General features: G+C 44.7%; 1 protein-coding gene across 1 annotated transcript; it reads right to left on the reverse strand.

Annotated features, from left to right (window-relative positions):
- Positions 1-7295: 7295 nt before the first annotated feature.
- Positions 7296-22450, reverse strand: TNFAIP3 (TNF alpha induced protein 3). The gene is made up of 9 exons (XM_008162006.3): positions 22207-22450; positions 18803-19115; positions 15279-15469; positions 14477-14624; positions 14142-14312; positions 12790-12970; positions 10722-11629; positions 9901-10082; positions 7296-9275 (listed from the first exon to the last, which is right to left on the reverse strand). Exons 2-9 carry the CDS (start codon positions 19098-19100, stop codon positions 9003-9005), a joined length of 2352 nt encoding a protein of 783 aa, XP_008160228.2. The 5' UTR covers positions 19101-19115; positions 22207-22450; the 3' UTR covers positions 7296-9002.
- Positions 22451-24019: the final 1569 nt, after the last annotated feature.

Raw genomic sequence — 24019 nt, forward strand, 5'->3', positions numbered from 1 at the left:
TTGTGTGGGTCAATTAGCTGATGCACATTTATAGCACTGCCTTAAGAAACTCTATGCAAAGAAAGTCTCTTTATAATAAAGTTGGACCTCTTAAAATTACAAAAATATTTATACATTATGAAAATGATTAACATGTTCCTTAAGGTCTAATTTAATGGTGACATGCCAAAACATGAAATATTGACCCCTATAGACACATTAGATCTCAAACATTGTCTCAACATTTGCTTCCAGAGAAAGTCCAAACTGTGTCAGACATTGGGTTAAGCATCTGGGACATAGAAAAAGAATTTCTCTAGTTTAGGAAATGCACATTAGTGATAAACAAGTTAACAAATAATTACAAAATTGTGACAGAAAGTGCACCACGTTTAATGGGAACACCTAGAAAAAGCAGCTCAGACTGGAGAGTGTGAAACAGAGGTATTCTTGGATTAAAAGACTCTTGGGTTGAGTCATGAGAGCTGCACAGGAGTTGATGAGGGAATATTGGTGGTTCAGGTAGTGGAAATGACAGGCAGGCTCTGGGCTGTGGGCTCATAGCATGCCTGGATTCCATGTGGGTGAGCATGTATGCAGAGTGCCACAGGGCCTTGTTGGCCATGCTAAAGTGCTCGAATTTAGCTGAAAGTCCATGGTGGGCCATTAAAAAACCAACACTATGGTTCAGTGAAATTCTGCTCAAAGTTCAGAGACCTCCAACTTCAAGTCCTTGCCTCTGAAATCCTCCAACTCTAGGGTTTTCCACGGGCCCCAAGGTGGGGAGGGGACATAATTAGATGGACATTTAAAAAGATCCCACCAGCTGCCATGTAGCGGGTGGTTTGTAGCAGTCATAATTCAAAACCAGAAGATGAGTTAGAAAGCTGGTGTGGCAGTCCAGGGAAGAAGCAATCTGGTCAGTGGGCATGGGAGCCTAGAAGAGCTAATAGATTCTAAATGAATAGACTTTAACCATTCTTCTTTTCCTATAATGAAAAAAAGTTTTTATTTAAAAAATTCTGGCTCTTTATTTAATTTTAATTTGTATTAAATAATATTTTATAGTATAATTCTCTATTTACCTAATGTTTTAGAATATATGCCTATTACATTATTATTACATCTGTTAGCAAATTCTCTGACAATCAGATATTATCCTCATGTATTTGGGCGATGGAAGATATGTTAGTATATTTGTTTCTAAATTCTGTGGTTAAATAATTGTGGTACCTTGTCCACAGACTCACAAACTATCAGGGACAAGTTTAGCTTGGGCTGGGCCAATGGGGCTGATCTTTTGCTGATCCAGAAGCCTCTGCATCAACAATTTCCATTCCTCTCATCGAAACTATGTTTTTAATTCCGAAAAAGACCGTTTCTTTTTAATGTCTATGTATTAAGTGCATTTTTTTTTGTCAGCAGTAACTTTGCATGTTTTCCCTTCCAGTCTGTCCATGGTTATTGAAAGGCTGGAGGTCTCAGCCTCAGATTAAAAAAAAAAGCCAGTTTCCTATTTTGAAAATATTCTACATTTTGAATGTGGTGTCTAAAATCAATAGTAACTTCAGACATGAATTAGAAAACATAATACTTTGAAAACAGAGGAAACAGTAGCTAATAATGTGACAATTATTTTTACTTTAAAGTGACTGCTTTAAAACCACAAACCTGATGATGTCTTTAAAAATCTCAAGAAAGTGTAGAATCTAGGCTTCTATCTAGTCATTTTAAATTTAAGTTTTCTAAAGATTATCATGTATAGTGTGAAGTGCTACCTACTTCCTATTTTCTGACTCAATGTTCTATTGGAAAATCTAACTATAAAACTGGAATTCACAGATAAGCTAGTTCAACATTCAGTCAAAATGTTAATTGATTTCACCTTTGTAAAAATGTTGGTATGAGGGGATGTGGGGACAACCTGGACCTGGAAGATTTCAGGAGCAAGAACTTGAATAAAATTGGGTCCCTAAAACTTGAGCAGAGTTTCACTGATTCATAGGACTGAAAGACATTAGAATGCCCAGATAAATATATGAGTAGTGCTTTAAAGAAGGGGAGGGGAGAGGGATCCTGGGGGTGGAGGGAGAGGGGAGAAGGATTTATTCCACTCCTTTCATTAGACCTTACAGGGTTCCAGGTTTCATAATATTAAGGAATTCATGCTTGTGCTGGCTATGATTCCCCATGCTGTAAATAATATCTTCTCTTATTTTTATTCTTGTGTAGACTGACAGCTGGATGTCATTTTTTAAATATAATAAATATTATAGTAATATTTGAAAATATTATATCAAATCTCCTAACAAACTCTAAGGATTTCCCAAATTACTACCTTTGAACTCAAGGTTCTTAGGTAGTAACTGGAGGGAGTTGTAGCTTAGAAATAGGATTTTCCTCTGGGAGTTAAGTAATAAACTAGCTCAGGAAAGGACCAAGTTGCCAGAAGAGGCAGCCTGTGGCCTAATTGAAGATATTGACATGATTACAGGAAAGTGGGCCAATCAGGAGGTAGGGATGGTGTTACAAAGACTGGGCAGAGACTCAAAGACATTCATGGTCCATCCAAGCACCACATGTGGGAGACAGCATCCTGGAGTACTCCTGCTGTATAAAGAATGAAGTCTCCATCTGTTGGAACCTGGGGACAGGCTTATCCCAATATGCAGAAAACAATGTGTCCATCACATGAAGCCAGTCACTCGCTCCCCCGTCAGATTCCAGGCTCACCAGGTATCCTGATAATAGGGCTTCCTAGAGAGTGAGCCTCTGAGGAGGGTGGTACACTGACCAAAGGATGCAAGTGTTTGTACCTCTCTGGTACTAAGTTGTTCTCATGTAAATGATCAATACAGTAGCATATCTCTGACCTTAGTCCATAGGATATTGCCTCTGGAAGATGGAGCTTTTATGCCAAAGAAGACTCACAATAAATTCCACCTCGTGGGAGTGCAGATGGCAAGCTAGTCACCTAGAGAAGGCACCTGCCCTCTTCAAGTGCCCCAGGTGCATGCTGCAATTGTGTTCTCTTTCTCTTCATTGTTTCAGGGAATCTCTGGCCATTGGTTTGGTTTGAAAGCCTTCTGGGTGACTCTAATATGTCCCCAGGGTTTAGAACCATTAATTTGGTTATTAATAGAAAAGAACGTTTTCTGGTAGGATGAGAGGGAGCAGTTCCCCAATATATTTTTAAAAACATTCAATGAGCATTTTACAGATGAGGAACCTGAGACTAAGAGACATGAGGCAACTTGCTCAAGTCTGAATAATGAACAGGCAATGGGGCCAGGGTTGGAACCTGTAATTATTTCTTTTACAAAAATACCAAGTTCTTTCCATGATATCTGGGAGAATGCAGAACAGAAGGCAGGAACTCTGTCAGATTCTGGGGAAAGGAGAGGAGATAGGGGATTGGAAGCAGAAGGGGCATTCAAAAGACTTTCTGAGAAAAGGCAAAATGGTAGAGACATTGCAGACTGGTCTCTAGCCTCTGTCTCTAAAGTGTATGCAGATCAAACCTCAGAGGGAAGGTAGGGGAGGGTGGGGGTAAGGGGGAGAAATCAACCAAAGGACTTGTATGCATGCATATAAGCCTAACCAATGGACACAGACAACAGCGGGGTGAGGGCATGAGTGGGGGGGATGGGGGAGTCATGGAGAATAAGGACACATATGTAACTCCTTAATCAATAAAGAAATTAAAAAAAAATAAAGTGTGTGCAGAGGACTCACTGGGGCGTGGCAGGAAAATGGTGGAATTTCTTTTGTTTAATTTTTATCTCTTAATTTTTGGATGTTTTATAAAGCGTAGGATACATTGATATGGTAATATGTGTATATAATTTATAAAGAAATAAACATACATATAATGGGAGTACATGCTCAAAAAAGTTTTACTAGTAGGGACACAGTGAAAAAGCATAGAGTCGATGTTTAGAGAAGATCTTCTCAGCCAGGCCTGAGTGCAATCGAATCTACCCAGGCTCCTGATCTGCAACACACACTGAAGTTCTGGCTGGAGGCAGGGCACAGGCACAGGTGCTGGTTACTGGTGTGGTGATGGGCACCCTTCATTAGAATCATTGTTTTAGAGATTCTTTTTTATCTTTATTGTTGAAAGTATTACATATGTCCCCCTCCCCCCCCCTCCCATTGACCTCTCCTAGCCTGCCCCGTCCCCACCACAGGCCTTCACCATACTATTGTCCGTGATTCTTAAAGTGTGGCCTGGAGAAGTCTGGGACTCCACAAGGTCAAAAATATGTTCATAACAACACTAACATGTATTTGCCTTTCTTGCTCTCAGTGTCTCCTGCATGTACAGTGGGGTTTTCCAGAGGCTCCATGACATAGAATGATGTCATGTCATCATTCTGGAAGTTAATGGGATGTTTGCTGTGAGTTCTGTGTCTTGAATTTTTGTGTTTTTTTTACTTTTAAGTTCTAAAATGCTAGATACAAATAGATATAATACACATAAACAAAAGCTCTATGGGGTCCTTACTAATTTTTTAAGAGTATAAAGGGGTCCTGAATCTAAAACAATGTCCTATTCTAGAGGGTGCAGAAGAGTTCAGAAGAGAGTCTAGAAGGTCATGAGACAGAGATAATATAGCGGCAGGAGACATGAATGAAGACTTTAGTTGGTTAGAATTGTAAAGAGCATTGCATACATGTTGGAAATTGGACTCCAAAGGCTTTTGCTCTCATACCATCTTTACAAACATTTTTAAGTCTTGGCCAGTATAGCTCAGTTGGTATAGCATCGTCCTGTACACCGAAAGGTTTGATTCCAGGTCAGAGCACATACTCAGGCTTCAAATCCACAGTTGGGGTGCCCTCTCTCTCTAAATCAATAAAAACATGTATATTTTTAAAAACAACATTTTGCCTGGCTCAGTGGGTGAGCATCGACCTGTGAACCAGGAGGTTGCGGTTCAATTCCTGAGCAGGGCACATGCCCAGGTTGAAGGATCGATCCCCAGTGGGGGGCGTGCAGGAGGCAGCCAATCAATGATTCTCTCTCATCATTGATATTTCTATCTCTCTCTCCCTTACTCTCTGAAATTAATAAAAATATATTTTAAAAAGTGAGGTAAATGAACTCAGGAACTTCCTATTTTCTTCTTGCATATCCTAGCTGCATGCATCAAGCTTTGGGAGCAGTAGAAGCCATTAGAAAGTTTTAATTAGAGGAGAAGCATCACCAGGTCTATGATCTACAGGCATAGGTGACTAGCACAGTTACAGAGAAAGAGTAGACTAGAAAGGGAAGATTAGTGGAAAAAAGATAGGAGGTCAAGCTAGAGCAGCAGAAGGAGAGAGGGGAAGGAATGGATTCGAGGGACATTTTGTAGATACACATCATGGAAGTTTGGATGTGGTAGGAGTGGGGAAGACATCTAGAGGTGGGTAGAAAGATGAGATAATACCCTTCCCAGAGCATGGAAAGAAGAGGGCAGGGATAAAATATCATGAGTTCAATTTTGGGTGATATTGAACTTTCACCCCTATATGGTATAAAGGTGACATTCCACAGTTTTGGAAATAAAAATCTAGACAAACTGAAACAAAGCCAATTCTTTCCAAGTCTTATTTTTTAACCCTCTTATGTCTAGGTTCCTTGCTTTTGGGGAAGTCATCAATTTCTTTGAGACTCTGAAGAAAGCTATTGATTGGCCCCACTTCATAAAAATGATGTACATACCCCAACATAAAATTGTGCATGTGTTGCCGAAACCGGTTTGGCTCAGTGGATAGAGCGTCGGCCTGCGGACTGAAAGGTCCCGGGTTCGATTCCGGTCAAGGGCATGTACCTTGGTTGCGGGCACATCCCCGGTAGGGGTTGTGCAAGAGGCAGCTGATCGATGTTACTCTATCATCGATGTTTCTAACTTTCTATCCCTCTCCCTTCCTCTCTGTAAAAAATCAATAAAATATATATTAAAAAAAAATTGTGCATGTGCTTTATAGGGTTGCCAACTCCCACAAGTCCATGCAGGACTCCAGATTGAAACCCTGCCCTAATTGGCTCTAAACCTGCCCTAGTTCCCTGTCTAGGAGCCATTCATCTGAGTCAGAGATGATTTGCTAAATATTACTCACTTCCTTTTTTTTAGAAATCCTGATGACTTATGGTCAAATGCTTATGTCCATCATGCTGACTGAAGAATTGTAATTTTTAATGCTGGGTGAGAGCTCGGAAGAATGGAGAAAAAGAGGTCAATTTGAAGTTTTGTGATTCCTCAGGGTGTGGATTCAGACAGCTCATACAGGATGGGATGCAATGGCATACACAGTGCCACCTGAAATAATAGTTCTAATTGAACCAGAATCTAGTAAGATGTGTAGAAAAACAAGTAGAATGACACCATAAGAAAACAATCAGCCAAATTCAGAATGTGGGCTGTTCTACAGAACAAAGGACCTAGTTGCCCTAACAAATGAATAGCATGAGAAATTAAAAGGAAATGCTACAGGATAAATGAGACTTAGGACACGGTAGCAACCAAATGCAATAGGGTATTTGTGGAGTGGACAATCTGAGAGATTAGAATACAGTCTGAATGATATTGAAAATAATTTAGCTAGGTGTAATAATGGTGGTTATATAAATAGAACATATTCTTTAATTAATGATGACACAGATGTGTTTGTGGGTGTGAGGACACAATCTCTGGGATTTGCTTTGAAATAATCCAGGAAAAAGAGGGGGTGAGAAATGAAAGACATTTGGCAAAATGTTGGTAATTGTTGAAACTGGATGATGGATGTATGGGGCTTCATTATACTCCACTGTCTTGTAAATTAATCTTATTCCCCCCCCGTCCCCCCCCCCCAAAAAAAAGGGGTCCAGGAGCTTTCTGGTCCTCCTGAATCAATCCTTTATTGCCTTAGGTAGAAGAATGTGTCCTTTTATAATTGCCCAGCACACGGATGCTGCCAGTTTTCCTTCTTCTCCTCCTATTTCTCTTTCCTTCCTGCCTCCCTGATCCTCCCTCTGGTTTCCTCTTTCTGCACATTATTAAGGTTTAGGGCAGGAATCCTTGGAGGAGCACAGGGCCCTAGCACCTCCTGGGAACTGGCAGTGGCAGCCCTTTCCCACTCTCATCCGGGCCCTGGAGTCCTGCGGGTAAACCGGATGTCTTACCCTCACACAGTTATTATTTTTGCAAAGTTCCCTTATTATGCATGAGTGAGAGATGTATCCCCTGCCCAGTTATTCCTTGAAATAAAGATTTTTGGGAAGTGTAGTCTTAATATTTGGGCCTTTTCCTTTCATCACATATAAACAGAAAACATCAAAATTTACTCTTAAATAATTTATCTTTTAATATTGGCTTTTGTGAAAAGTTACAATTATTTAGGAAACTTTTAATAAACCCAACTGAGTAAACAGAAATCTACTTAAACAACTAAATGTGCAAATTCCAAATGTTTTACATAACAAGTATAAATAATTCCATGTTTTCACATTAAGAATGAGAATATCAATACACAAAATATTAAAATATGAACCTTAAAAGGAATAGATGAAAACACTGAAGACTAGGGGAGCACTAGTCCAGACCAAAAAAAATGGCAGCCTTTACCTCTGGGGACAATGTGTTTCCCCTGCCATTTTTTTCTAGAACAAGTATGACAGTGACACAAAGCACATATAGAAACCACAGGCAGAGGATAGACATTTCCTCATACTCACGAACAGGAGGTCACTGCCCTATGCCCCAGAAAGGCATTCACACAGCAAATAAAACCATCACTGAAGGCCACATCTTCCCTGTGACCTTCTCCAATCCCATCCCTGTTCCTTTCCAATCTTATCTCTAAGGAGGTAGAATAGTCAGAGACAATTCTATATTGTGGCTGGGAAGTGGCTCTGGCCAGTTTCATGAAGAAGAAGCATGAGATTTTAATAAACTGACTACTGATGGCAATTCCTTCTTTCCTTGGGAAGGCAAGGGAAGTGCATCAGTGGCCGACTCCCCTGCTGCAGTCAGGAACGTGCCTGGCTCCAGAACATGTCCCACAGCAAATATCTTTATCTCAAGAAGACACTAGGGCATTTTCCCCAGAGCATAAGAAACAACTTCATTTAAATAACCTTAAAGTTTGCAGTAAAATAAATAAAGTAAACTCCAAACATAGGACCTTTGACAAGGCAGCGGGTTGAGTTCATGAAAGCTGCTGTACGTACACGCGGTGGCCCAACAACAACCAGAAAATAGGTTATTATTGTTCAGTCTTCTTACACTTGGGCCTGGAGGCACTCTGTGTGGTTCGAGGCATGACTCTGTGCTGGCTCGTTCTTTTTTCAACACAATAAAAAAGAATCCCTCATACACAAGGGTGCATTGTATGTCCACATTTTTATACACACCTCGTTTCAAGATAGCATGTTTAGAAGCGAAGACCGTGATAACCAAGAGGCACACATCTTCCCACTAAGATATTCTGATTTCTACAAGGTGCATATTGTAAGGAGCAGCTGAATGCTTTGCAGTATGAACGTCGTCTCAGCAGCCTCGGAAGCACAGTCCGAGGGAAAGGAGTGAGGCAGGGAGGGAAACACCACCAACTACTGTCACTGAAGATGTCCCTTCTCCCTGAGCTTCTCAACCTCCTCACAGAGGCCCGTGGGCTGCGAGGACTCAGCTTCCCACCTCTGAGCAGTGCCGATGGAGGCAGGTGGAGTGGCTCTGACTGCGTCTTGTCTCTTTTCTTGAAAGATGACAAAGCAGTCCTGGCGCGCATTCCAAGTCCGTCAAGTTCCTGGCCTCTGCTTGCAGGAGAGGAGGCGGAGGAGGAGCCCCAGAAGGAATCCGACACCATCTGCTCCAAGGCCACCTGGGACTGTTCCTCGGTTACCAAACTCAAGGCCATGACCAAGAGCTTATCTTTCCTCTCCTGCTCAAAGACAACCGCGAGCCCCTGAGGCCCGGACCGACTCCAGTGGCACCAGAGTGTTTAGAGGATAGCACCATGTTGGCTAATGGCTGGGGCTGGCTCACCTGTTCGCATTAGCTGTACATCTGCTTGAACTGAAAGCACTCGTTACAGTAGCCATTGCACTTGGCGTTGCCAAAGTGATCACAGGCAGGGGCCCGGCAGCGCTGTTTGGGGGGCTCTTCGGGAACGGGCTCACCCCGGCCCACCCGCTGGCCGAGGTGCTGGCACTCCATGCAGAGTTCCTCGTTGCGACAGGCCAGGATGTTCTTGCAGGAGGCCCGGGCACACTTGGGCCTGGAGGCACTCGGTGTGGTTCGAGGCACGTCTCTGCGCTGGCTGGTTCTCTGAGGGGAAAGAGCAGAGAGAACTGTGGTTCACATTTCTCAGGGAGAGCACCAGGGGTCTTAGAGGACAGCGTGAATGCGACCAGGCTCTGGGGGTGAAGAGCATCTGCCTGAGCAATGAAACAGAGGCCCATGTGCAGCCGGTGAGCAGGAGCTCTCCCAGCACTGTTCCTTCAGCCCCACAAAAGCAGACCTGGCCCCAGACAGGCCTCCAATCCTAACCCGGAGGCCTGCAAATGCTGGCCAGTTCACCGCTGTTTAGGCAAATCAACTGCCATTGTTTATTTAGACAGATTCCTAAATAGGAGAAGCATCTATCAGTCCAAGTTTGCTTTTCTTCTATGCCATCCAGGAGGCACCTGGGTGCTCTGCCTCCTTCTCCCTCTCCTCTTGGTAAAGGATTATTTCAGAAAATCTGCTGACCACTTAGGTGTTTGTGCTTCTACTATAACTCCAAGAGCTCTGTGACAGCCACCTGGCTTTGGGAGGCGTTAAGAGGTTTTATTCTATGGCTAATCTTACTTGCTTTTTGAAATGAATTCTAAGATATACTATTATGTAGGCCATGCAAATCAATAGTAGTTGCTCCAGCAAGGAGAGAAGGGAGTATCTCAAAATGTCTTACCAGCTGCTCTTCAGTCCGTTTTGCTTCATGAAATCTCTGATTTTGAGCTTCAATAAAACACTTCTGGCAGTACCCTTCAAACACGGTGCTTCCGAGGGTGCCACACTCCCGCCCCAGGCAGGGGACTGCGTTCTGGAACCTGGAGGCTGTGGCACTTGCTTTCCCCGAGGCAGCAACAAAATCTGGAAGAGAGTTGATACCAGTCAGTACCACATGTGGGCCACCAAACAGAGAAACGATGACTTGAGAGAAAGAAACAGTGTCCAAATACAGAGTAGGCCAGCCTTCCATAGTTACATGAGAGCAGCCTTTTATAAATTCAACAAACTTTTAAGAGAATGATAATGCTGTCATTGAAACATTTTTGACTTTACAAATCTCTCACTTTGAACTTGCCCACTGGTCAGGGACAGTAACAGAACAGAGACACACTCACTGCCCATCCTTCTTTCTAATTAGCAGATGGTTTCTTACAATGTCAGTAGAGACGTCCCTGTCTCCAGCTGCTACTCTTCAGATTCGGAGTTTCCTCTGTTATACCAAAGTTTCAAGAAAAGTCTAGTTTAAACTCTACCTTATAAACACAACACTGACCAACCTGTGAAAGCTAATTCTATACACTCTCCCTACAGGATGCACTTGGAACATGGCATTCCATGCCTTCTGCTTCTGTGGGTGGCTGGCAGAGCCAGCGTGACGGTCCCTCTGTGTAACATTCTACCCCACTGCCCAGAGGGCCTCCTTTCTTGAAGTTCGAGAACAAAACCCTTCTACGTAGGGGTTTCAAAACAGGGGTTAGAAAAACCCAGCATTTCACTCACGTTTATTTTCTCTGTACTCGATGAAACACAGCGTGCAAAAGCCCTGGTTTTCGGGAGTCCCAAAATACATGCAGCCAGCTTTCCTGCACTTGCTCGTCCCCGTCCTGTCCCCAGGAGCGCGTGTGGCCTGAGAAGAGCAGCCAGAGGGGGCCTCGTTCCCAGCTCTGTGGCAAGAATGGGGGGAGAGACTCTGGATGAGCTGTGCTGGGTCGGACTTGGACCTCTGATGACAGGAAGGAGGGATGCTGGAGCTGAGGGTTGAGGCGGGCTCTGCCGTAGTCCTTTTGAAGCAAGTGCTGCAGATCCCATTAAATGTCCTGGTGACGTCCTGGAGGCAGGCTCGGCACTTACCGGGGTCTAAATGCCTCGTGCTGGCCGAGGTGTGGCCTGCATTCAGTTGCCGGGCATTGTGGCAGCGCTCACAGAATCCGTTGTGCTGCACGTTCAGCGTGAAAGGGCAGCCGGGGCTCCTGCACTTCATGGCCGTGGTCTCACTGAATAGGAAGAGGCTGGGTGCTGTCGGAGGGGCCGAATGAGGCCCCCCAGCTGGCTCCTCGGGGCTCCAGGCCGTGGGCTCGTAGGCCTCGCCCCGAGAGGCTCCAAGCACCACGTCCGGGCCTGGCTTGGGGTTCAGCTTGGGGGATTTGTGCTGGTTCTTTTGCCGCCTCTCTGCGCATTCATGGCATAGAGGCTGGGTGTTCACGGACATGAAGAAAGGACAGTTGGGTGTTTCACATTTTACATCCATGAGAGAGAGCTGGGGCATGGAGGGCTCCAAAGCGTGCTGGGCGTGCAGCTCTCTCCGCCCCTGCTCCGTGTTCTCCTGCCACTTCTTGTACTCGTGCTGGACAAGTTCAAAGTAATCATCGACCAGGTTTATTTCCTTTGGTAAGTTAGCTTCATCCAACCTAAAGACCGAAAGGAGAAATATGAGACTTCATACACATGCAAACACACACACGCACACACACACACACACACACACACACACACACACACACACACTCTTGTACGGCAATATAAGAGCAAACCTAGAATGTGGATTCTAGAACCAGACATTGAGATGCAAGCCTATCGTGAAGACTTCGCACATTACACAGTCCAACATTACACAGTCCAGTACTTAATGACTTCAGGAATCACAGTCTTCTTGAATCAGTGTATCCAGAATTGTGGATAACTCTAAAGAAAGGGCTCCTCCAGGGCTGCTGCTACACTTAATGGCTCTATGCCTCTTCTAAAAAGTCACGTTTTCTTTCTAACATCTCAGAGATCAAATTTCTAGTGAACGATTACTCAGGTGTTCTTTTGGGACTAGTCTACTTTATGGTACAAATGACTTTGCCACTCTGTGTTCTGTACTTTGCTGTTATTAATTTTAAACTGGCGCCTGGTCTCTGCTGGAATGAACGGCCATGAGCCGTACCCAGAGGCAGACAAACCCCTAGGCGTTATGTATGACTCTCTGTAATCTGTTACTCTCCACTTTGGGAAACACATTCTCTTGGGTCTTTGGAGGTCAACTCTTGTGCACTTCAGTTCTAAGAAGTAGGCACCACTTCAAGATAAAGCCAGTGTTTGGCATTTAGATACCTGTACGGCGTGCACTCGGAGTGTCCCCTCCCTTTTCCTTGTGGTGAAATCACGTGGCTGCTACATAAACACATTCTACTACTCAGTCTGAGTCTGGTGTGTCTGTCCTTACCGAGAAGTCAAGAAAAAAAGGCTCTTGTTTCTAAGAATTTTCACTTGCTAGTCTAGTACTAGAGGAATTAAGAAAAACAAGTATCCGTGATGTAAACAAACTTTTTTAAAAGCCACCATTCTGACTCTGAGCATCCCTATGTGTAGGAAAATCACGATAGGTAAATTACTTGTTCTCATTTGAAACCAGTTAGTAATGCCTCGGGTGAGCCTCTCTGACGCTGGCAAGCCTGAGTTTGTTTCACACTGGAGGAAACTGCATTCAAAAACTTGACTGTTGAGCTTTGGGGTGGCAGCAGCTTATGTGGCTGAATAACAAACGGTTAAAGAGGACAGAGGTTAGCGGTGAAGATAAAGTGCTTACTTTGCAGCATTAATCAAGTGGGTGGTGCCATGGTCCCAGCCTTGCACTGGGATTTCTATCACCATCAAGTACTCTTTCAAAAGCTTCTCCTTCATCTCGTTTTCAGGATCTGTCAAAAAGTGGACTTTCAAGTCTTCAAATCTTCCTCGCTCTCTGTTAACAAGTGGAACGGCTCGGATTTCTGAGGGGAAAAATAACACATAAGTCAAATATAATTCTGCTAAATGAGATGTGTGAGGCTATACACATAATGATTAAAATTTGAAAATGCAGAAAGGACACAATGATAGAGTGGAAAACTATGATCAAGCCACAAACTCAAATGGGAGAACAAACTCGGCTAAACTCTAATATAAAATGCATTGTTTCCAGGAAGCTTGCGGAATATAAAGCAGCGTGGAGGCAGCAGATCTTGCTGGCTAAATTCCCACACTTCAGAATCAGACTGACCTGAGTTCGAATCCTCACTCTGCCACTACCAAATTCGGTGACATTAGGCAAGTTATTTACCCTCTCTGAGCTTCAAGTGCCTCAATTGTAAAATAAGGCTACCAATGCTGACAACCCATAGAGATGCTGTGAGGATAAAATGAAATAAAGCAATATGCCTAAAGCACTTACAAAGTGCCTAGTGCACATTAAGCTGTTATACTAATACCAACCTGATAGACATTTACCAGCTCCATGCCAGGCACTGGATTAAGGGATCTGTGTGCCTTAATTGGTCACTTATTAATAGAAACTAGAGGCCCGGTGCATGAAATTTGTGTACAGGGAGGGGGTCCCTCAGCCTGGCCTGCACCCTCTCCAATCAGGGACTCCTTGGGGGATGTCCGACTGCTGGTTTAGGCCTGATCCCGTGGCAGTCGGACATCCCTCTCACAATCCAGGACCGCTGGCTCCTAACTGCTCGCTTGCCTGCCTGCCTGATCCCCCCGTAACTGCCCCCCTGCTGGCATAGTCACCCTCCAACTGCCCCCCTGCCGGCTTGGTCGCCCCCTAACTGTCCGGAAGGAAGTCAGACGTCCGGAAGATGTCCTGTCACCCAGTCTAATTAGCATATTATCCTTTCATTAGTATAGATGATAGTAGTAAGATATATACATGTATCTCCTACTTGCAACTAACATGCTGAAAGTAATCCTGAAGCCATACACAAAAGGTAAGGGAGAATCATGATTACTGCTATTGGAAACCTAGCAAAAGATAGCGTACTGTATTTAAATAAAAATACACTTCCACGAGACTAATTCAAGAAGGAGCAAAAGAGCAAACCCTGACATTCAGTTGGAACAGGGTGTACCGCTATCTACCAGTAGTTACAAATGTGAATGAATGCTCAGGTTTCTCACCAGGCCCACTGTCCTTCAAGGTCACCAGGGGTACAAAGTGTTGGCTGTCGTAGCCGAGAACAATGGGGTATCTGTAGCATTCCTGGGCGGGCCAATGGAGAGGCAAATAAATTCCGCCCACCTTCAAAGGAGCGAAATTGGAACCCGATTCCAAACTTCTCAGCATTTTGTCTGTTGAAAGAAAAAGAAAAAATAAGGCCCTCAGGTGACTCTCATCAAATTCCATTTAGCTACTGTTGCCTGTAACTTCGGCAGTGTAGATTTTTTTCCTAAGAGTAAAAGCATTAAAACTGAAAAGCACTTACATACAAATAAGCGATCTGTAGGCAACTCACCTGATATGACAATGATCGGCCTTCTGAGGATGTTGCAAAGGACAAATATGTGTACTTCTTCCAGTGAATTATACGGAAGGCCACTTCGGGCCCCTGGTGTGTCGGGGGATGCCATTTTGATAAGGTTGTCCCATTCATCAGTCCAATTCTGAAGGGAGAGGGGTCAGGAGGGGAACAATGTTTGAATGTACTCTGCATTAAAAAATCATTCTGACACACTCTATGGTTATTCATTTATATAACTCGGCTTGCTTTTCCCCTTTCTGGAAATCATCATTCAAATGATCACCCTTCCCCCCCCCCCCCATTTTGGTTTTCTTCCCTTACTATTTTCCATTACAAGGCAAGCTCAGAAGTGGGGGAGGATGACAGGGACAGCACCTGGTTTCAAAAAAATCCCTGATGAGGCATAACACTGAAGCCCCTCATCCAAATGTACGCAAAAATTCCAAACTTGTGACTGAGAATGGCGAGGTATGAATTTGACTGGCTGGCTCAGTAAAGCATGCAAAGGACAATCAAACTGAAAAACTACCAAAATGCCACAGGGAAGGCCAGGGATCAGAATGATCAACCTCAAGCTAAGAGACACACAGCTGGGAATCTGCTACCCTGGAGTCTCCCAACGGTGACAAAATCCTCAGTTGATCCCACAGGAGGTTTCCATTGACGATGTTTTGCTTAGCCAAGCTCATGTGACCTAGTAAATCATATGCTTCTGAGAGCAGGGTCGGGCCTAAGGTACTCTTTCCCCCACCAGGGAGTTCTGTCAGTGGAGGCTTAATGGGGGAATAAAACATACCCGGGTGTCATAGCAAAGCCCCGTTTCCACAAACTCCTGAGATTTCAGAGACTCCAGCTGCCAGCGGAATTTAAAGTTGCGTGTGTCTGTCTCCTTGAGAGTGCTGAAGAGTGCCTTCCTCAGGACCAAGTCCGTGTCCTGAACACCCCACATGTACTGAGAAGCAGCATGCATGAGGCAGTTTCCATCACCTGAGGACATTAAGAGAAGCAAATTCAAGCAATCCACATACAAACCCAGCAAAGCATCTCAGAATAAAGGAGTGCTCATGCTCTCCTGGGAGACCCCCTGGGGCATGGAGAAATGCAAATGGTTGATAACATTTCACAGATGATGACAGGAAAAAAAAAAAATCCTTAAAAGAGCAAAAGGAGCCAGGGACAGGTAATCACTGGACCTTGGTCCAGCCCAGCTCTGCCCTAACTCATTTAGGTGACTTGGGGGGAAATTCCTTAATCTCTCTGAGTCTTTTTCCTCTTTGTGAAATGAGGGCATTGGATTATGATCTCTCAAGTCTGGCTAAGACACTGGCAACATTTACTTGATGTTCTGGCTAATATTCCTTGATGTTCTGGCTAAGACACTGGCAATATTGCCTTCTGACTCTAGCAGAGTAGACCCAGCGCAACGTGCACAAACCAGGAAGCCACTTGTCTCCAGTCACTAGACAGGGACGGTCTGGCGATGACTCAGTGGTAAATGACTTGACCATTCCACTGTAGGCTTTGGGGCCTGGGAGTTTCCTCTCCTGGTTTGTAAAGTGGGATTGAGAACACAATTATCTACTGTCACTGGTAATTATTTCATCTACGTTTAAATGCCTTATGTGAACATGCTTGTTAGAAATTGCAGTCCTTTTCAAAAGTTAAAGGGTGCTTGGATGCCTACATTTAGAAAATAATAATAATTTAGGGCTGGCATTTTAAGAATTTTGAGCAAAAAACAGACCTAATTTTATTCCATTAATTTGTTACTTTTATGTAACAAATTTTATAGGCTAAAATCCACAATTTAAGAGACTGCATTTTTCCCCAACCTCCAAACATTTTGGAAGACTGTTTAATAATAAGAAATTTATTCCTTAATCTCTTTGGAGAGTGCACAATTGTTTTTAAAAAGAAAAATTCAACTCTTTGCTTTGTATAAGTAGGGCAATAAAGCTCTTTGACATTTTACCAAATTTTAATTACAGTCAAACTGTAAAACAACAACAACAACAACAACAACAAAACTCCTGAAATACATATCCACAGCCAGTATCCCTTCAATTTACACATTTAGAAAAACTAACTACATAAGCATTCAAACAAATGAACGAACAAGATCACTTGTGTCTTGGCAGGAGTGTGGCAACGACTTGCATTCTGTTGAAATTTCCCCTTTGCAAAATCTAGAGCAAAGATAAGGCCTTTTTTTCTTCTTGTTGTGCTTACTTTCAGTTCTTTATTGAGATGCACCAGTATAAAATTCCCTAAGTAACATCTGGAATTCCCCAGTGCTAAGTTATTTGACTAGCAATTGAGCAACAGCTATTGTACTTTTTGTTCTGGTGTGTAGACATTTAAACTGCGAAGTGCACCCTGGACTTTCCAAGTGGGTGTGGTCAGGGTGAGCTGGAATAGGGCTACTCATTATACAAGTGAAATCGCTGCAGCCAATAGACGCTGGAATTTTTCACATGAAGTTTCAACTTTATGCCACCTACTCCCTTCCTCATTCACCACAGTCTCATATCCTCAAATGCAAACTTGTGAATCACCCCCTCCCCAGACCACTGATTTTGTAGAACCCACCTATAGGACGAAGGCTGTTTAAAAAAGGTGCTAATAAAAATCAAAGAGGAAAAGTCATTGGCTTCCCCCATCCCCTAAATATCTTCCTTTTCCAGAATCTTAAGACATTTTCTTGAAATTGGAAAATAAAAGGATTCTGAGCCTAAAAATCCCTGTTTCCAGAAAAATGTTATCAAAATGCATTGGCTTTTGTAGTTTTCTTGTAGGGTGAATCCTCATTGATTTAAATGACAAATCTTTGCCAAACACATGTTTACTCTTTATATTCCATTATTTTCTTAAGGAAATAGAGCCAGTTAAACCTAAAATGTCAGTTAATGAAAATAAGGTTTTCCTCTTTCTGCCACATTTCTAATTTGGCAGAATCTCTGTTTCCAACTCTCCCCAAATTGACTCCATCTCTTTTTTTTTTTTTTTGTAACAAAAAGGGAGAGAGTTAAAACCACAAGCTGTCAGGAATATAAACCCCTTGATGATGACTTAACATAATTACCTACTTCTATGCATCACTTGATTTAATGCCAAGAACAATGGTAACACTAGCAATCCCCAGTTTTTTTTTTCTGTGTTTCTAAGAATCTATGCTTCAAAAATACAAGCAAGATGTTGAGATGATGTACAAGACCCTCCAGAAGCAAAGCAGAAAAACCCACAACCTCAGTCACACCAAGTTACCCCAGCCAAAAATGGCCAAGGCTAATGTATCAATTAAGTTACTTAAGTTAATGTTCCTATCCTCTCATCGTCCACCAGGATTTTCTGCATGTGGATGAATGTATTATTTGATTGGGATGGTTTAGGACTGTCTCTGACCTAAGGACCTGAGATTCCTGCCCTTACCTAAACAATAAGCATTTAATTGATCTTGGACCGTTTAGTGTAATAATTAGCTACGTCCATAAAGTGGAATTTTGTATCTGCATGAAACAGTATGGTTGGATGTTTCTGGGATGTGCACACTCTTGCTCAAAGGAAATAATTTAAAAAACCAAACAGTAAAGCTCAGAGCAGGAAACAGCTACGAATGGTAAAGGGCCATTGTGCAGATGGGCAGAGACTGTAAGAAATTCAGTACTATCCCTAAAAATAATGAAGCAGAGGTCCAAAATCAGTGTTAAAAATCTCAAATACCTTTCTAGTTCATATCATGGGATGATAAGCAACAGAACCTAGCTAAGGGAAGAGCAGACAACAGAGCCCCTTTTGTCCTCAACAGCCATTCATTGGTTAACCCATAAAAGGCCATCAAGCCAAGAAGTGTAAGACCATCATCATAAACGTTCTCTAATGACAGTGGGAAACAATAGTAATACCAGTTTTCACACCATGCTTTCCTCTTGAACTAAAGCCTTTTAATACTTCCATTACTGGCCAGGGAAGTGAATTCTACAGATGATTAAACAGTCACAAAAATTAGATGTGTAAGTCACCTAACAAGGGCCTGGTGTTTAGAAATGCACTCCCCAAGCCTTATTGCACTCTGCTGTCTAATTTACACAACTAGAAAATATCCTTAATAAAAATATTCACAAAACAAGCTTGCTTTCATCACATGCCCCCACAGAGTTCCTATACTAAGGTGTCAAAGGCCTCAAGAGATTTGTGTTTGGGCTAGTGCTATTAAAATGTAATGAATGGGGACGCAGCACTGTGGAAGCCACATACACACACACACACACACACACACACACACACACACACACACACACACCAGACAAAAGCATGTCTTACCATTCGTCTTCAAAGCTACAAGTTTCCTGACTTCTCGACACCAGTTGAGCTTCTTCTGACTTTCCAGGGAGGCCTGGATGTTTCTGTCTATGAGAGCTTTGTGGATGATCTCCCGAAATTGTGGACAAAACTGGCAAGTTCTAAACATTTCCAGCGTGTACCGGTGCATGGATTTTAAATGATGAATGATTCCATTGGTAGGTTTAAATATATCTTCTGGAGTTCTCTCTCTGATCTTCACAGCTTTCCGCATATTGCTCAAATACAAAGCTTGAGGAAGGAGTTGCTCAGCCATCATGTTCTTCCACAGCACCTGAAGGGGAGGAAGAAAACCCATTCCGTTAGCCCGACTTTGATACTATTCCTATATACCTGCCCGCAGGAATCCCCAGCATTTGATCTTGTCATTACCCTAATCTGTAGGCAAAAGATCTTAGTCACCTCTACTCCCAGGATACTAGCTGGCCTCAAAGATTAACTCACACTGGACTGTTTTAAATTACATCACTTTTAAAGATTAGTCTAAACAAGAGAAGGAAGGCGGAGAGTGGGTACTGTGAAGGAGGAGGAGGAGGTGGAGGAGGAGGAGGAGGAGGGGAATAACCCTGTATTGGAAAGACAGTAAATATTTTGTGAAAAATCCTGCAATTTTATGCTATCCCCTAGGCATCTGACTGGAGTTTCCTCTTTAGCCCCAAAGAGAAATATTTCAAAGAGTTTATTTATAAATTTATTATAATGTTTATAGAGGTAAAACTGAATGTTGTATAACCAACACAAAAGCCTATGTCCAGCAAGATGCTTTGTAATTTTAAGAGCAAATGATCAGCAAGCAGTCTTTCCAAACCTGATTACAGAACTTTAAACATCAGAATAAGAAATGAAATAACAACAACAGTAGGATAATAAATTCTACACTTCGAAGAGCAGACACTGGAGCTCAATTACTTCAATGCAACTGCCAACCAAATTTCATTCTCTTCCTCCAGGTACCAACGCTCAGATACATTTCCCACCCTGTCTTCACCCTAAAATCTTCAAACCTAATCAACAGGTGGAAGGAAATGAACAGCTGGAAGCAGATGAGGAAAGACATTACAGCCAGGTGGCCACTCAGGACATATGAAAGAGGAAGAGGGCAATACCCAGCATCCACAACCCATGCCAACAGTGTGGGATGGCGTGAACTGACGCAAGGTGGGATCTTGCAGCGTGGAGAGCTAGCTCTCACTCACTGGCCCTTAGTAGGGTGCCTCTAATTTCCAAGAGGAAGACAAACATGGTTTCAGAGAATGAAGATATTCCCTGGCAAGTTTCATAGTGATTGTGAATCCTACTCCTGCATCAGACTATTTGCCAGGCCTCTAGTAGATAAAGAAATTAAATCGATGTAAGAGGGAAAAGAAACCTAGATATTACGGAAGCCACTCCTGCGAAGCCATCGATAAGGGGGTCTAAATTCTGTGGTCCGTTCAAAAAAGAGATTTGGACTAGATGACCCCAAGGTTGCTTCAGAGGAGTTTTCTGGTGGTAGTTTTGCATCAGAATTCCTAATCTGATTGCCAGAGGAGGCCTGGGCGAAGTCACTCTCTGGGTCAGATAGCGATCTGTCCTCTGATGCCAACTGTTCTCTGCAGGTAGAAGTGGGCAGCATTACAGCAGGACTACAGACACCACGAAGGTACAAAAACATCACGAGGACTTCCCCTTTGTGGCATGGCAAAAGTCTCTTTTAGGATGTCATTTAGCCACCTGTCCATCACTCAACAAGCACTGTCCGCTCCGCTCATCTGCTAAAGGTCGTACTTGATTGCTGGGGTTAAAAACCAAAGACAACCTTACCGCCCCCTCTTGAAATCACACGGCCACCTTAGTCTGCAGCGAAGGCGACAGAAGCACAGGTCCTGCTCAGGTCCCACACGGTCCAGGGGCAGAACTGTGCCTAGAAGCCAGGTCTCCCAACACCTGCCCCTTGCTGTTCACACACCATCATGCCTGTGACTGCAATGCCTGCTGCTTCAGATGGAAACAGACGGGCAACAGGAAGATTTTAAAAAAGCTAGATGGAGCCCCTTTTTGCTTTTCTGACTCTTCTGTTATTTTCTTCTGAACCTAAAGCTCTTGCAAATAGTGAGAGCTGTAAACCATATGCAAGACTTGCAAATGTTAATATTGGCTAGCCCAGTGTCATCTCATTCATAGGTGTAGTCTTGCACAGCCCGCAGGATTGCCTCCTTAAATCAAAACCCACTGTCCAAGTTCCCAGTACGTGGACGTCTCCACGCTAAAGATCAAAGAATAAGTTTTTCTGACCTATGACTATACTGTCCTCATAGGCAAAGACATACAATATTACCTTCAACATTTCTATTATCTCACCTTTTATCAACAAATACCTCATGGAATTTTTGGAAAGTACCCCTCCAAATATTCAAAAAAATTGTACCAAGAATTGCAAGAACGAAAGAAGCACTTTAGATGACCAGAAAGGAGCCGTGATTGACTGCTCAATACCCGGGGCCATGAGGGCCCAATGAATGAAGAGTGTGGTTCTCCCAAAATGCTACCCGAGACACTTGACCAGGCCCGCGTTCCAAGGCAGAGAGAACTGAAAACAAAGCGGTCTCCAAGAGAGCTGAGCTCCTTCCTTACTTAATACCACTGCTTTCCTGAGAGGCCAGGTGGCAGGATGTGGAACGACCCCGGTTGACAAAGACTGTCTGACTGTGGGGTAGAGGCTGGGGCAGGGGCCTGCAGAGGGTTCTAAACTGGAGCCCCCCAAACGCAGGCCACGTCTACATGCACACTTGCCTTACAATGATGCAATTGAAAAAGATGGACCTCCGACTCCCTTGCACAGAACTCTCTGGAGTGTCTGCACACCCTCCCTGGAAAGGTTAGCTGACTGAGCCCCCTGCCCCGCACCGGGTTTTGTTGCCCCGGATGCATCACACCCCCGATGCGCTGGCTCTGCACAATCTGGAAGAAGCCACAGCATTCTGCAGGGTCTACGTGGCCATGGGCATGCAGCCCTTGGTTCCACAAAAAAAGAAAAAGAAAAAGACACGAAAAAGAGCAAAGCAACAACGACCACCCGACCAAGTGGCCTCAGGGGCGACTCTCCATCAGTCGGCTGCAGTTCTAAGTTCTCTGCATAATCTGAAAGGCACAGCCGGCTGGAGGAATCCAGGGCTGTCACCCCAACCTCTGGCGCGGTGACCTTAACTTCCAGCATTTCAAAACCTACAATGGGCACAAACGGCCGACAAGCTGCCCTCCAGGACCGCTGCAAAACCAGTGCCCAGGCCGACCGGTCCAGCCCGCGAGTCGCTGCCGCATGCGCACCCACAGCCCCGGCCCGGAGAAAGAAGCCGGGGCCGGCAGCACGGAGACGTGGCGGTTACCTCTCCAGGGCCGCGCGATCCTCTGCCGAAGTCCCAAGTCCAGGTCAGGGCAGGCGAACGCCGCAGGCAAGGGTCGGAGCCAGGCGGAGGCGGCGCCCCATAGACAGCCGGGCTCGGGTGCGCTCACTGGCTGGGCCGGCCGGGGGTGTGGATCGCGCCCGCCGCCGCCGCCGCCGCGCTCCCAGGGCCGCTCTCGCCGCTCCGCCCCCGCGGGTTCTGAGCACCCTGCACTCGCCGCCGCAGAGGCTGCAGACTGCCAGTTCTCTGTTCTCTCTTTCTGTTTAATCGCGGAGCCCGGTGGGGATTTCCACCTTTCCACCCGGGGACTTTCCAGACACGTGACGCAGCGCGGGGAGAGCGGCTGGCGGCCGGGCTGCTGGCCGGCAGAGGGCGCAGCAGGCCAGCGGTGCCCCGCCCCGCCCCGTCCACCCGCCCCGCACCGCCCGCGGGGTGGCCCCGCCCGCCGCGGGGTGTCCCCGCGTGAGTCACCTGGGCATTTCGGAAGCGGGGGCCAACGTCACATCCATGTGGAAATCGCTGTGATGGGAACTGGAAATGAAATAGGTTCTTTTTTCTCGGCCGTTTTTCTGCAGAAAATCAACTGTGGAGAACAAGAAGGGAAATAATAAAGAAAGAAAACCCTAAAAACCACCCGGCGGACCTCAGCCTCTGGGCCCGGTTTGAAGAGCTTTGGTTGTGCACGTGATCAGCTCATAGGGGAGCCCATGATTCTAGGCCCCCCGCGGGGATTTCGAGAAAAAAGAAGCAGTCACAGCCTCCCACCCCGCTCCCAGCGTTCCTGCCAGCCCCGGACCCCAGGCTGAGGGAGGCAGGTCCCAGGTGACATCAGGCCCCGTGGCCCTGCGACCTTGAAGTTCACAGGAACAAGGCCAGTCTAGATGGATTTCCCCTTGTTCATTTCTGCACACCAGGTGCCCAGGTGGCGTCACATTCAGGTAGAACTTCAGTGTAGCAATCACTTCGAGTCCATTACTGCCCTGGCTGTGTCCCCCTCAGACCTTATTAGGAGGCTTTTTAGGTCATCACTCCAAGGAAGATAACACTACGTATTAAATAACGTGGTCACCCACTGTCTTCATCCAGAGATGTCCACTGCCCAGGTGGAATAGGTTATCAGCCACCTGGGCAGTGGATATGCCTGAGCTGTGGAGGGAAGGGCAGCCTGGTCCCCACTTGGCCCGTTTCCTCGAAAGGTTAAAACGAGAAGCAGATTGAAATATTCTGCGCCATCATCCCCTTGTAGGCTTAAGTATACCTGTCAGGCCATGTAGCTCACATTTCAAATTAGGAAAATACGCTTCTTTCTCCAGTAAGAACCTGCAGAGACTGAGAGGGGGGTGGCGCTTTTTCAGCAAAGGGAAAGCAGAGTCAGTAGTGGCCAAGGTCCCAAAGCTGGTGCTGGTGGTTTGAAACCGAGGGCTGGAATTTTTTCCAAATCCAAACCTCCTGGTACGTGTACTCTTCTTATTCACAAATGTTTTTAGCAGCCAAAACCCAAACAATGGCTAGTCAAACTAGTAATATAATAATAATCAACTGAAGGACTTGTATGCATGCGTAAAAGCACAACTAATGGACACAAGACACTGGCGGGGGGGGGATGAGGGCATGTGCGAGGGGGTAGAGGAGGCTGGGGAAAGGTCAAGGGGAGGGGAAAAGGAGATATATGTACTACTATTTGTAATACTTTAAACAATAAAATAAAATTTAAAAAGAATCTATACTAATAAAAGCCTTGGGGGTGATCAGGCCAGCAGGGGAGGGTATTTGGGGGCAATCAGGCCCGCAGAGG

Source organism: Eptesicus fuscus, chromosome 10 (assembly GCF_027574615.1).
Source record: "Eptesicus fuscus isolate TK198812 chromosome 10, DD_ASM_mEF_20220401, whole genome shotgun sequence".
In the NCBI taxonomy this organism is placed as follows: Eukaryota; Metazoa; Chordata; class Mammalia; order Chiroptera; family Vespertilionidae; genus Eptesicus; species Eptesicus fuscus.

Coding starts and splice junctions, on each gene's coding strand:
- TNFAIP3 (XM_008162006.3), bottom strand. CDS start 19,100: ATGATGGCTGAGCAACTCCTTCCTCAAGCTTTGTATTTGAGCAATATG. Junction 14,625..15,278: donor GGCTTTGCTATGACACCCGG/GTATGTTTTATT, acceptor CTCTCCCTTCAG/AATTGGACTGATGAATGGGA. Junction 11,630..12,789: donor CACTTGATTAATGCTGCAAA/GTAAGCACTTTA, acceptor TTCGGTCTTTAG/GTTGGATGAAGCTAACTTAC.